At 35.1% G+C, this 14,551-nt stretch overlaps 1 protein-coding gene across 1 annotated transcript; it reads left to right on the top strand.

Moving 5' to 3' along the window:
• The first annotated feature begins 4,267 nt into the window (after positions 1 to 4,267).
• Positions 4,268 to 14,270, top strand: LOC118740156 (peritrophin-1-like). Its single transcript, XM_036471651.1, has 4 exons — positions 4,268 to 4,275; positions 4,357 to 4,436; positions 8,099 to 8,226; positions 13,975 to 14,270. Exons 1-4 carry the CDS (start codon positions 4,268 to 4,270, stop codon positions 14,188 to 14,190), a joined length of 432 nt encoding a protein of 143 aa, XP_036327544.1. The 3' UTR covers positions 14,191 to 14,270.
• Positions 14,271 to 14,551: the final 281 nt, after the last annotated feature.

Genomic DNA, 14,551 nt, shown 5'->3' with positions numbered 1-14,551 from the left:
TTTGCGATATGGATCACGATCCATCAATACTGCATGCTACTCCGTCATATATTTAATACTTCTATATTGGCAGTAACCTATCTGCGCAATGTGTTTGGATTCAGCAATCAAAGGGAGATAGATTTGAGACAAATGTACGTTTTGCGCATGCGCAAGTTTTCCATGTATTAGTATCTGTGAATATATGTGACAAATACATTCAAGCAAATTTGACGTATCATCAGTAGCGTTAGAAAATAAATTTGAAGGGGATCGTTTTACTGTGGGGTGGTTATGCCCCTTTGTTGACGATGTTTACTTATGCAAACTGAAACTTTATGATGAAGTATTAAGATTTTATTTTAAAGCTACTTGGAAATAAAAAAAGGATTTGAAATTTTTTTTAATGATTAGCAATTTATTATTTTAGAATGTATAATTCAAACATATGCATACTTCCATTCTCTCACTGAGTACAAATTTACTGACTATTTAGGTAAAAAGGAATAAATAAGTATAGTGACTCACACTTAAAATTGTGTAAATCTTTATATAATATTCCCATTGTTTTTCATTTAAAATTTTTTCGCTTATGTTTTTTTATAAAAGTGAGGTCATTATTTCAAACTTTGTGCAAAAATTAAAGAAATACCACAAAGTTTCATTTCTAGAAATGATCTGCATACCAAAATATTTTCTAGAAATTTTAATTAAAGAGTTTGCAATTCTAATGAAACTTTGTTTAGCTTTTTAGTTTTCGCACAAAGTTTGGAAATCGGATTTATATAGTTTGTTTAAATAATTAAAATTTACGAAAAATACCAAATGAAAAACCTTGGGAAGTAACTTATTAACAAATTTCTTAAATTAGTTCTTGGCTATGCCACTTATTGGTTGCGAAACAGTATTAATTTTGTGAATTTATTTCTAATGTAATCTTTCTGATCTGCTGATTTTTTGCTCTCAAAAAACAAACGAACATCAAGATAAAAGCTTATAACTATTTTAATTAATTTAGTGCGGTGATTGTTTAGTACTTCATTGCTAAATAAAGCTTCAATTGTTATGTGGTCGTCCATTATTTTATTTGAAAAGACTGTGCCTAAACTATGGAAAATTTTATTCATTAAAACTAATTTTGCAGTTCTAACCGGGCATTTGTTTAGTAATTGTCTCAAAATTTTTTCTGAAATTATACAAATGTTGCAGACATCTCTAGACGGTGCGATAAACGGTCCCATATTTTTGTGTTCTGAGAGGGAAGGCATTTCATTCCCTATAAGTTGGTCTTGACAAGTTGGACATATTATTTTATTTTGGACTTTCCATGCCACAATATCAGCGATATAACGAACAACATTGTCAACATAGATAGACAATCCCCACATTGTATCAATGAATATGTGTGCTTGTTCTAAATCTGATGTCTCGTTATTGCCGGCCTTACTGGTAGATGCAGATGACACTTCAAGAATGGATACGCCATCGAAAGTGCAGTTTCCATTTTCAATCGCACTTAATTCGTGCCTAACTAACAAACGTCTGTATGCACTCATAAACTGTACTGCGTTTGGATTATTGTTAAAACCTCCTCTTGCCCTAATTGCGCCAAAAAAAGTTTCTAAAAAATCTTGGGAAAGTTTATATGTTAAAAGGTATGTCATACCAAAACTCTTGAGTTTATCAAATAAAGGAAAAATATTCCGCAAAGCAATAATGATTCCTAGAAAGCCTGTTTTACGTCCAGATTGAATTAAAAGAACATCATTCGCAGCATACAATGAACACACGAATTTTTCGAACTCTTCTGCATAAGACTTTAAGTCAGAATATGACGCGTTGGTCAACGGCCTCTTAAATTCCTGCTTAGAGAACTGATTTTTACAGTTTAGTATATCGCCCATGTTATTGAAATTTAAACAAAACTTAGCGGTAGCAGAACTATCTCGAAATCGGTCGTTAATTGTTCGGTCTTTTATTTTACGTTCTAAAAATATTAAAGAGTCAGCAACACTTTTACTTAACGTTTGAACGGCGAGTTTTACGTTCATAATGCTGTTTTTATAGTATATATGCTTTTTGTTTAATTTTGTGGATAAACGCAGTCCCTCGCTTGTTTGTAGTGCATATAAGTCAGACAAATATTGCCAACGTATAATTTCATTCGAATTGGTTTTTAGTAATTGCATATCACCAAAACAATTTCTCACCAACTTTAGTCAATGAAAATGTAGCACAATTCTTTAGTTGCTGGATTAACAAAATATGGTTTAAATGATGGACCGTAGTTGAAGTTTACTCCTAAGCATTTACACATAGATAAATTTGTGGTTGCACCGTCAAATGTAATTGAGTAAACATTCGCACCAACGCTGTTTAACATATATAAAGATTCCTTCAGCAAATTAGCACGTTCTTCACCACGTAGTGACCGGATCAAAAAATAGCCGATTGGAACTTTCCAATGCTCGTTTAAGGAGACTGTCAATATTACAAGCGCGTTATTCGCCACAGCAGCCGAGTCACACTCTGTATGGCAGTCCATCGTACCTAAGTCTACACATCCTTCAAAGCCTTTCCGGTTGTATATTTTTTGCTATCTAATAGCCATCTCATCAAATACGAGATTTACTATTACTGGCTTTGGTCCTTTCGCGCGCAGAGCGATAGCATCCAGTGCTTGTTGTGTGAATCCCGGAGAGCCATTAATATTTTGATACCATTTGCGAAGCGTTGAAGGGTGTGGTAGCATATTCCTCCACGTTTCGCGAATATACCGATATGCTTTTGGCGAGTAGAAATGAAGCGTAAGAGCAAAACTTCTTATTTCCTTCGTGTACCATTTCGATCCTTTTAACTTTCGTGCCACCATCGCTTTTACATTTTCGGGAATTAAATCCTACAAGTACATATGTACATATATGTATTGAACAAGTGAAAATATTAGTTATACAGGGTGCCCTAGACCATCCGTCCACCCCTTCTGAAATGGAGGGGAATGCTCTATCTGTTCGTGGTATTACCGACTTCCGGTTTCGACCGGAAGTTCATTTTTTCAAATTAGACAGACATGATTTTACTACAGATTCGGATTCTAAGCTTAAAAATACGTAACTTTCGTTTGAATATTTTTTCTCGGAAGTGCCTTTTTCAACCTCTAAATGACTTTCGAACTTCACCTCGTCCCTGATTTAGGAGGTCAAATTTTTGCGGTTTTCAATCAAAACCATTCCCCTCCATTTCAGAGGCGGTGGACAGGTGGTCTAGGAAACCCTGTATATTTTATGTAACACTTAAAATAAGTTTACCATCATTTCTTCCGTTTCCGCATCTATTAAGTTTTTTTCTCGCAAATGTCCAAGCAATTCTCCCAGACAAGTAACTCGTTTTTTTAAATAATTTTTTTTTGTTACGAAGCGTTTTGATTATTTTAATTTTCTTATCGAAAGACCGTTTAACGAACGATATAATGCGGCTGGCACGTTTTGGGGTGGAAACGTCAGGAGTACGAATTTCTGAAACAAAACGAGGTTCAGCAAAGTGCCTTCTGTTTACAGGCGAGGTTTCTGTAATGTCCGAACTTTTACTTTCTCGCCCTTCTAAAAAAATTGTTGAAATGAATATGTATAGCTGTAGCAGAACAATTCTTTAAATTTACCAGTGGCCGGCACGTTTTGTATGCTTGCAATTGTAGCATGCATCGAAGGAATCGCATTTCTTTTCAAACATTTTCTGCCAACCTCATTGTTCTTTGTCTTGTAATCGTTTGGTTTGAAATGGTTGCTGCAGATTCGGACATTTTTAACAACTTCGTTGGGCATCAGGCCGCATGCCTGCATCCATTGTTTGCAAACAGTTACGTCTTTTGGAAATCTGTATAAAACAAAGCTGTTAAAGATGTTTTTGATAGAAACTTTTGCAACGCACCCATGTAAAGCTATATTATTTAATTTATCTCTTCTTTTTTCACATAAAAAGCAGCTGTGCGACATTTTTGCAGTTTAACGTATTGAAAAATTCTTAAAATTTAATGAAAACACAAAATTTTTTTTTTATTTTTTTTTAACGTTCCGCCTCTGCGATTTATTTTGAATTCAAGTGTCATTTCTTAAATGCGATTACTCGGTTTTCTTTTTCTTTTTTTATATATCTGTACTGTAATGTTTGCTGACTGCACTTGTAGATACTGCCAATATAGAAGTATTACATATATGTATGTATGTAAGTATACAAAAATATGCATTTTTTTTTTAAATTCTGGTTACTTGTCCATATGAATCAGACAAATATGTACGAGTATTCCCTTGAAACTATTTCTATAAAATTATGCAATTATAGCAGTTGTAGAAATTTTTATATTCATTTTTTATTTTTTAGCTTTTGCAAGGAGCAAGCATCACCGACTTTTCTGCACATTTCACCTTCTTGCCATGGTTGTTCTTATACCACCTTCTCGTCTTAACTGCTGGTGTATCTGGGTTTTTCCAGTGCTTGCTACATCCCAAGCAAGCTTCTACGTCAACTATATTTTCAGGTTGTAGCCAGTGATCGGTCTTAAAAAAATTTCTATGGTAGAATCTGGAAAAAAATGTGGTAGATTTAAAGAAAATGTGGTAGACCTCAGGTTTTTGATCAAACATTGTACAAAAATTAAAAAGAGTTCTGCAAGGTTTCACCTAAATTGCAAACATTTTGATAAGAATCTAAAAAAAAAAAAATTATTTTAGTATAATAAAGTGCAAGATTGAAGTTTCTAAAAATTGCGTTGCAATTTTTTTCCTTGACAGTGTAAAGCAGTTCCTTGCATATCAAGAAATTTTTCGAACATATTTTGAAAGATTTCTGCAACATTGCGGAGTGCTGCCAGCCTTTCTTTTTCTCACATCTCGATTTAGCGAGCAAATTTGGCACGTTCCAGAAACGGCTCTTTGGGATTTGACGATTTTGACAATTTTCAAGTAAAAGTAAACAACGCCTTAGAAACTTTAGATGCACTGAAATTTGCTAATACTTTCACAAAAATCGTCGTTTTTTAACATTTTCGCTATTAATTCATTTTATTTATTTATTTTTGCATATATTTTATAATTTCCTGTCGAAAAATTTATTATTGAGAAAATTTACTATTTTAAAGTTAATTTTATCCTCCCATTTGCTCTTAAAATTAAGAAAATTATGTCGAGCAAAAACAAAACAACTCAAAACCGCGAATGTGTGGTAGATTTAAGACCTTGTGTGGTAAATGTGGTAGATGCTCAAAAACTGGCAGATCTACCACAATGTGGTAGAAATCCGATCACTGGTTGTAGCGTATGTTCAGAAAGGGATGCCATTCTACATCTGATTTCCGCAAAACGCGGACAAACGAGAACTACATGCTCAGTGTATTCGCCTTCCTGCCACTCTGGGCATAGCGGGGAGTTATATATGGGGATATAACTGCGTTATATTAAAGTGTAATTCCCCATACCTTCCTTAAGGGAAGTTCCCCCAGCGAAGTTGGCATTTTTGCAATGTTGTCGTCATTCACTCAATGATCAGCTCTATTGCCGCTTTTGTTTTTTCCTCTAAATATGGCAACAGTTTAGCCACCACCGTGAGCGTTACTTCGTCGGCGAACGCAATGATTTCAACTCCAAAAGACAAAGAACGCCATCGTACATGATGTTCCATAATGTTGGCGCGAGCACTGATCCCTGAGGCACCCCGCTGTCTCATTATACTTTCTTTTCTTCACATAGGTGGAGTGTTCCAGGGTTCTACAACCGAGGAAGGGTTTTATAATATTACGTATATGACCCGGGACGGAAGGTCTTTGGAGAACATTTAAAATATGCCCAATTTAGAATCCAATGCCACGGCTGCACAGTATTGTTTCTGCCCATCACTCCAACGCTTTCCGGAGACCGCTTCGGCTGCTATCGATACTACTCTGTTTATTGGTACCGTTGACGAATTCCCCTAGGGAAAACCACATTGATTAGCTGATGGTCCCCTTTCGCCTTCGATGAAAGAGTGGAATCTGCTGTAGATTATGCGTTGCCTTGTTCGGAATGCTATCCGGGCCTGGGGATTTGCTGTCTCCAAGCTTCTTAGCTGTTATCACGCCTTCATCCGTTGGCACCTCAACTACCTCCCCAATGTTTACTGGTTTTCTTGTGAGAAGGGCCCAAACTATTTTACTCAGAAGAACTTGGTCCTTTCCTGAGGAATTTTGGATATTATTAACATTGCCGCCTTGTAATCGCCACCCCAGCTGCCGAGAGCTTCATCGCATAGCTTCTTGAATGAGGCTCGTTGTTCCTTCGAATCTACTTTCAGCTGTTTTCACAGATGTTTGCATAGTGCTTGCCTAATGTCGTCACCGGTAAGCCTCCGTAGTTTTTAGCATCGTCGTCTATCTTTTAAACATTTGGATTTTAGATCGCGTACTTATATTGTGGTTCCACCAATGTACTTGTTTTCAGCACGATTCGCCGCTTCTAGTTGAGATTTGTAGCTGCATCGAGGGCCCTGAGTTTAATGGCTGCTTCTGTTACAGACTTATTCTCTCTGGCCTGGTTAAGTGTCTCTGTCATGATCAAACTAAATAAATTTTTGTCAAGTGCCACTTGTTTTCAACCAAGGTGGTGATGACTACTCCCTTTGAGTTTCGCGCCGCTTGGCTTGGTGGTAACTGTGTGTGTAATGTTCGCAGACCTTACATTTAGTGCTCATAGTTAGTGGTTGCACGTGAACGTCGACGGTCGACGGTGGACTCTTTGCTGGTCCGGTGAAAAGTGCTGATTCCTCCATAATTAGCCAGCGCTAAGTCTAGCGCCTGGGCTTTGTCTTGGGGCTACCCCACGCCATCACTTCAATTACCATATACATACGCATTGGAATAGGCGCGTGCGTTCGTTTTTTAATTCGATAAGATTTTAAATGACTCATACATATGTATGTGCGTAGTAGAATAATTTAAATACATACCACTACCTAAAGGTGAAAAGGTGAAAAGTCCATTTTTCCAAAATTTGGTTTCTGATGCAGAATTACAGATATTGCGAAACTGATTTTTCGTCTCTCCTGAATAATTTCAAAAGATGAGCCTGGCACCTTTATACCATAAGTTAACGATATTTTATTTTTTATTTTTTCAATTAGCTTTTATATACATATACATATATGTATGTAGTATGTATGTAGAAGGAAGCATTTCTCAGCACTTCAAGAGAGACTCAAGACCTCTAACGTTTTTATACATATGTATGTATGTATCTATGTTTTTTTCACTACAAAATTTTTGTGGTATAGAATTTCTAGATATGATAAGTAAAGATGAACAATTGATAATGCGGCGAACATTGATTTCAATAAAAATGCTGATTGTCCATACATTAGAAATACATTTAAAATTAACTTTCGTTGCTGGCGTACACAAAGTTCTATAAAATTTATGCTATATCTAAGTTTTCATTCAGTGAAAAAATTAACGTCGGCCCGAAAGAAAAGAAGATAGAAATCGCGCAGAAAACGCAAAAATTAATTTCACAAAATAATTAATACAGTATTAAAAATTTAAAAAGCCGCGTATACATATCTAAAAATATAAAAAAAAAATAAAAAAAAAAACAAAGAATAACCATGAGTTATAAAGCCTTATTAATCATCATTTTAATATCTCAACTACTCTCATTCCATGCAACATTCGCTGAAACCTTCGAAGAATGTGATAATGCGGAAGAAGGAACATTCGTAAAGAGCACACAAAGCTGCCAAACTTACATATATTGCGACGGTGACAATTCCTACTCTGGCGATTGCGACGAAGGTCAATACTTCGATGGCGAATCGTGCGATGATGCAGAAAATGTATATTGTGCGCTGGATGTTCCAGAAGATCCAGAGCAGCCAGCGGTATCCGAAGATCCTGATGAGCCCGTACCACCAGCCACATCAACTCCGAAAACTACAACAACTACGAGGCTGCCACAAGCAACTACCATACTAACTACCACTATCACCACCACCACCAGTTCCGAGAGCATAAATACACTGGAACCGCACGCCATTCTACCAGTAGTGAGAGATCAATGTCCAGCGAGCGATGATCCTGAACAGCTTGTCCTTCTGACGAATGCCCAATCGTGCACAGACTATTTTCTTTGCTATCACGGGCACCCGATTGAAATGCGTTGTACCGATAATTTGCACTTCAATATATATACAGCTAAATGTGATTTCCCCGAAAATGTACAATGCATGGTAAGTCAGAATAGTGGACGCGCATGCTTATTAAACATAAATACGTACATAAGTATCTATTTGTTTGTGAATTAGTGGAGGTATGTAGGTTTGTACATACCTTGCAAACATTTTTACGACTAATCTCTAAAGAGACTATTCCGGGATTACTCTCAATCTGTCACAATAGGGCATTAATTAGTCGCAACTAGTCTCGTACGGGTATTATTAGAGATCAATTAGTCTCGACTTATCGCTTACGGCTATAATTGGAGATCAATTAATCCCCGGATCATCCCTAAAGGGTACAATTACCGATTTAATGATATGAACGCACTTAGTCAACCAAAATTCATGTCGCTTAGCAAACCTGGGCCCGAATCGCGGCATTCGTGATCGAATGATTACTCGTTTCGAATCGAATAAAATGACAGCTGTTTTCTCCCCAACACAATTTAAATCGACGAATCGCACTCGCTATCGAATGCCGTGATATCAACATCGAACTTAAATTCGAGTTGCGTTCGATATCGAATGCCACGATTCAGGCCCTGAGAACCACTGTTTGAATCGCACCTGACGCAACTTCTGGCGACTTTTTATACCCATTTGGGCTTTTTTGTTTTGATTGCTTCCGGAGTCATCTCGGATTTGCAGTGTAGCAACCAAGGTTACTCATACGCCATCGAGCGCAATACAAATTTAGCATCGCGCTTATCACACTGTCATGTATCTCGAAGCCGTGTCAAATTGCTTACAGTAATGTTAAATTGCAATTTCGTGAAATTAATTTTTGTATTCTAATGTGCGTTTGTAGTTGTAGGCACTTAAAATAATAACAGGTTCTTTGTCAGCTTCGCATTGCGCTAAATATATATGTATGTACCCCGCAGGAAATGTATCTAACTATAAGTTAACTTTAAGTTGATTAGGAAGGAGCTATAAGTCACTTATTATCTGTATATCTTCTTTGACGAAAGCTAACTATATTTCTATAGCGATGGCCGCGAAATAGTCAAGGGTGGTTACCTCTGCATTAGATGTAGTCAAGTGTGGTTACCTCTGTATTTGATGTAACTAACTACTTTTGGGCATAAAATGTCAATAGGAAAAACAAAATATTTTTTTATATTTTATTTTTATTTTTTTATTTACTTTATTTATTTTATTACATTTCATATTTGTTTCCATATTCTGCTGTAGGTGGTCCCATATTCGAACTCCGTCCTACATAACTTCAAAATGATAATATGAAATTTCGATCTTCCTCTTATTTGTTCTCAGTTCGAAAAAGTATTTGCGAAGTGCAGGATATTTAAATAGAAACGCGTTTAAAGAAAACAATCTCGAGCTTTACTCCAGTATTACTTGTCCACTTGTTTCAAGTTAGCTTTTTGAAGCTAACTACAAGTTATATATTTTATAGAAATGCAACAAAAAAACTGACTACAAGTAGGTTATTTTTTATTAATTGATATTTTTTTTCTGTAGGGTATCTACAAATGTTTTATCATTCATTTTGTGTATCATTCAAAACTTCAAAACAAAAGTGAGTGGACTTCGATGTTTTTGGCAAAAGAGTCAACATTTTTCTATCATAAAATATCTATACATATCGCACATAACCTAATGAAAGCGTTATATCCGTGAAGAAGCTCTTGCGGCAACAATGATCCGGTTCGAGGGGGATTCGTCATTGAATCTGTATAGTATAGTTGGTGGCAATTTCAAAACGGACGAGTATCATTGGTCCATATAAATCCAATTTACATAGACTTATTTCAGACGAAATAACATAAATGTTTTACAATTGTATTTGCAGGCATTCATCAAGAATTGTCTTTATTCTGTTTAGTCGCCGTAAAGCAAGGGCCGCAACGGTTATGGTGGTAGATTTAACGATGGTAATTTGACTTTGATCCCTGGTGTCTCCGAATGACTTCACTTGACGATTTTTAGCAATAACTCGACTCCAGCGCCACCTTGCGGCTCTTTTTTTGCAATAGTATTGCCTCTACCGTTACCAATATATATCTAGATTATGAGGCAAACCGGATTATAAATACGATTTTTAGTAATAACTCGACTCCAGAGTCACCTGGCAAGCATTTTTTTCGCGGAAATATTTCCCTTCACGTTACCAATACATATTTTGAATATTAGCCCGATCAGATCATAAATACGATTTTACTCGACTCCAGCGAACCTAAACTATACAGGGACCAGTAAAACATATAAACAAATTTCATTAAAATCATTTCGGTCGTTTAGTAGGAGTTCACTCACAAACACATGTACCGAAGAATTATGTATATATGTATTTACAGATAGGTAAAAGTTTCAGTATATTTGGTAATAGATCTGTCCCTGGTCCACTTACCGGAAAAAAGGATCGTATATGCTAATCTAGGCGCAAAGCTACCTCCGTGCCAATTCAAGCAAATCGGACCAAAAATACGGTTTTTTCGAATAGATCGGAAAAACGAAAATTTGTTTGGTCCTTGACATGATGGTTGCTGAAAGCTATTTATGTATAACATTTCATGAAAATCGGGCCTGCCGTACGCGAGACTATCTGTTACAAAAAAACGGACTTCTCTTTATAGAATTAGTATAGATAATAATTTGAGAGTTGCCAGCTGTTTGAAAATTCAAGTTTAAGTAAATTGATAAAATAAAGTAAATATTGCCATATGGCTGTCGAAAGAAAGAGGTTGAAGAAGGGTTACAGTCGAAAATATTTTTGAGCAAGGTTGCCACCTGTTTGAAAATTGTAATTTAATTAAATTGATAAATAAAATATTGCAATATGGGTATCAAACTAAAGAGGTTTAGGAAAGTTTACTGCAAAAAAATATTTTTTAAGAGAGATGTCTCCTGTTTGAAAATTTGTGTTCAATTAAATTGATAAAATAAATGAAATATTACAATACAGGTATCAAACTAAAGAGATTTTAGAAAGTTTACTATCGGAATTATTTTAGAAGCGGATTGCCACTTATTTGAATTTGAAAATAATTTAATTCAGTTAAATTGATAGGATAAGGTAAATATTGAATTAATACACCTTTGAAGAAAATGCGCGATATGTAGACTCGAGTTATAAGATTTTAAATCAAGTTTTCAGGAAAAAGTCGGTACTTTACCTACTTTCTAAATACCTTCGAAAATATATTAACCAGCACCCACATTCATAAAAAGTAAAGAATGCTTCATAAAAGGAAATTTTTTTTGAAAATCTTGCATCATAAAGCTCCTTATTTTGTTTGAATGAGGACATACAAGTTTGTGGAGGGAGTAACAACACATAATTACTTTTAAGGCGCAGTGAAACACGCCGGGCGTTTGCTAGTTAATCATAAAATCTGATTCATATAACTTTGAAAACAGCAGGCAAACGTTCACCGAAAAAAGTTACCCGAGCCAACTACTCGATGCCAGATATGAATGATATATTTTAGAGATGTGTGATTAATCAATAAATCGAACAAGTTGATTAATCGAAACCCGATTATTTAATTAATCTAAAAATAATAATTTTAGACTAATCAAAGCTATTAATTTCTCGATTAGTTACATTTTAGTTAATCAGAATCTAAATAATTTTATAAAACAGAAAACTGATTAATCATAATCTGAAACCTGTATAATTACTGCTATATTTATTTTTATATAGAAAAAAACGTATTCACATACATACGTACATACATACTTACATACATATACATAGATACAAATGGTCAAGATTTTTCTCTTTAACGTTACAGTTGCACGTGTACTTTTGATTATATTTCTGAAATGTTACTTGTTTCCTATCTTTTGTTGTTTTAAAGATAAATGTGGTTTAAGGTGGTCTTTAACGTTACATTTCTTGGAAGTAAGTTATATATAACGTCACTGTAAGGAAAACTTGCCGAATCCTGTAGAGTTAAAAATTAAACTAAAGTATTTTAATAAAGATCAAGTTCCAAAGCAACTATAAAAATATTAACTTTTGGATAATACTCGTTTATAACAAATCTATAAACCAGAATATGCAGTCTTTAACGTTACTTTCGATACTTTACGAAATTTTCCATTTTGATCGCATGCAAGGTACAAGATAAAATAATTAATACATTGGATGCCAATCGGTACTTGTTTCTAGATCCCTTAAGGTGTATATCAAAAAAATATCTCAAGAGTTGACGGGTGAGTCAAAGAAATATTTTTTTTCACTCGTTTCTCTTTCCCAAAATTTTAATGCTCACCTTAGATTAATGTCCCTGGTCGACAGAAGTGGCTTTTTTTCTTCACCATCGCTTTGTAAAGCATTCTTCGCACGGTTCACACGCTAGCATCTCCACTAACGCACCCCACAGCTTATTTAGCGGTAGATACTCTGTCTGACGCTCTTAACGCCTAAGTTTTGGCCCTTCTACCTCGGATATTTTCGGCTTATTTACACCGTTTTCTTTGCAATCTGCATGTTAGTAGTGCCTCTAATAATGCGACTAGCAATCGATTGGCTCTCATGCGATATTTTCGCTACTTCCCGGCTTGAAAGCCCCGTTATAGCTTTTTTCAGTAATATTTTTATTTTTATTTCCCAAAACGCATCTCATTGTATTTTAATAACAAAAAACCAGCTTACTTACTCATTTATAACAAAATCCGACACTTTAACGGCGGAAAACGGGTTGCAGCGTGGCAATATCTCTTATAAGTTATATGGGTGCAAAATTGAGTCAATGTGTTAATTTACAAAAATTGGATGGAGTACATATACGTTAGCGAAATTTCATATTTTTATGGTGGATCCTAGTGCTTTAAACTATACTCTAATATATGCAAAAAAAAAAATGCATTACAATTTTGCCAAAGAACCACCGAAAAACGCATAAATAGGGGAATTTGTTTATTATTGACTCAATTTTGCACCTAAGTGTACATACATACATATGCATGTATTAAGTATATGCATTGAAATTTGTTAAATTCAATTTCTTCGTATAATAAAGGAAAACAAATATTTAGTTCAATGTTATCATATGTACTAGTTTTTATTTAGAACAGGGATTTCGGATGTACATATTCCAAAATGGAGACAAGAGCCACAATAAAGATGAAATAACGCCCACCGGCAAAAGGCAATAAAGCCCGCGGGCTTAATTTCTTTTTCGAAAAGGCAATGACGCCCGCGGGCTTTGTTCTTTTTTTTAGGAATAAAAAAAAATTATTGGCTTTGAAAGCAAACTCGGAATATATGACCGAAGTTACTCAGATTTTAGTTCATATTAATCAGGATTAAGATTAATTAAAAGTTATTTAATCGATTAATCGCACATCCCTAATATACTTACTTACTTTATATTCTTCAACGAGAACTACAAAATTTATTACAGATTACTATAGTTACATATGTATGTGTATATAGTCATCATTAATGCAAAGGGCCATGTTTGACACTTTTTTCGGAAATGAGGTATTTTATATACACACATACATATTCCGTTAGTTGACTCTCGGATACATCGTTACACCAAAATTAAAAAATTAAATCTTAAAAAACGCGAGACTTATTAGTACGCTTAGAACAACACTGCAAAAGCAGAGATGTGCAAATTTAAAAAGTTGTTTCCCTTTCTTGTAGAATTTCAAATTTGCCATGTAGGGCGCTTTGCATTGATGGTGGCAATAAAGTACTAAGTATTTGACTGTAAAATTAATTTACACTACCATTTTATTTTCAACAATAATAATAATTCTCAATCCCTTCCATTCACACAGCTCGACCGACCAAATGCAAATAAATGCTTACCACATGTCACTGACTTTTTTCCGCATTCGCAGAATTGTAACTATTTCTATTACTGCATCAGGGGCTTTCTTACTCTGCAGCAGTGTCCATTTTACTATGGCTGGGACATTGAACGTCGCGCATGCGTACTAATTAAACAGGCGAAATGTTTTGAAGGATCCAAGCGAACGTACATAAATAAGTAAGGTACAAGCGTGAAGGGAACTATTATCAGAACTTTTTTCATACATGACATACTTTATACAAATATTTATGTAAATAAATGACGACCAAAGATATATATTGCGAAAAAGTTGCTCAAATTTGTAACGGGTGATTTTTTTGAGGTTAGGATTTTCATGCATTAGTATTTGACAGATCACGTGGGATTTCAGACATGGTGTCAAAGAGAAAGATGCTCAGTATGCTTTGAAATTTCATCATGAATAGACGAACGATCTGCCACAACGTCGAATTTTCAGTGAATGGGCCCTAGAAAAGTTGGCAGAAAATCCGCTTTTTTATCGACAAATTTTGTTCAGCGATGAGGCTCATTTCTGGTTGAAT

This window comes from Rhagoletis pomonella, unplaced genomic scaffold (genome assembly GCF_013731165.1).
Source record: "Rhagoletis pomonella isolate Grant_MI unplaced genomic scaffold, Rhpom_1.0 Rhpom_scaffold_00005, whole genome shotgun sequence".
Lineage (NCBI taxonomy): Eukaryota > Metazoa > Arthropoda > Insecta > Diptera > Tephritidae > Rhagoletis > Rhagoletis pomonella.
Note: the sequence above shows the minus strand (reverse complement) of the source record. Positions and strands in the feature narration are given on the sequence as shown.

Excerpts from the sequence above, each read along its gene's own strand:
- LOC118740156 (XM_036471651.1), top strand. Across the intron at positions 4,437-8,098 it reads TTCTTATACCACCTTCTCGT|ATGCCCAATCGTGCACAGAC; the intron begins CTTAACTGCTGG and ends TCCTTCTGACGA. Across the intron at positions 8,227-13,974 it reads CCGAAAATGTACAATGCATG|CTCGACCGACCAAATGCAAA; the intron begins GTAAGTCAGAAT and ends CCATTCACACAG.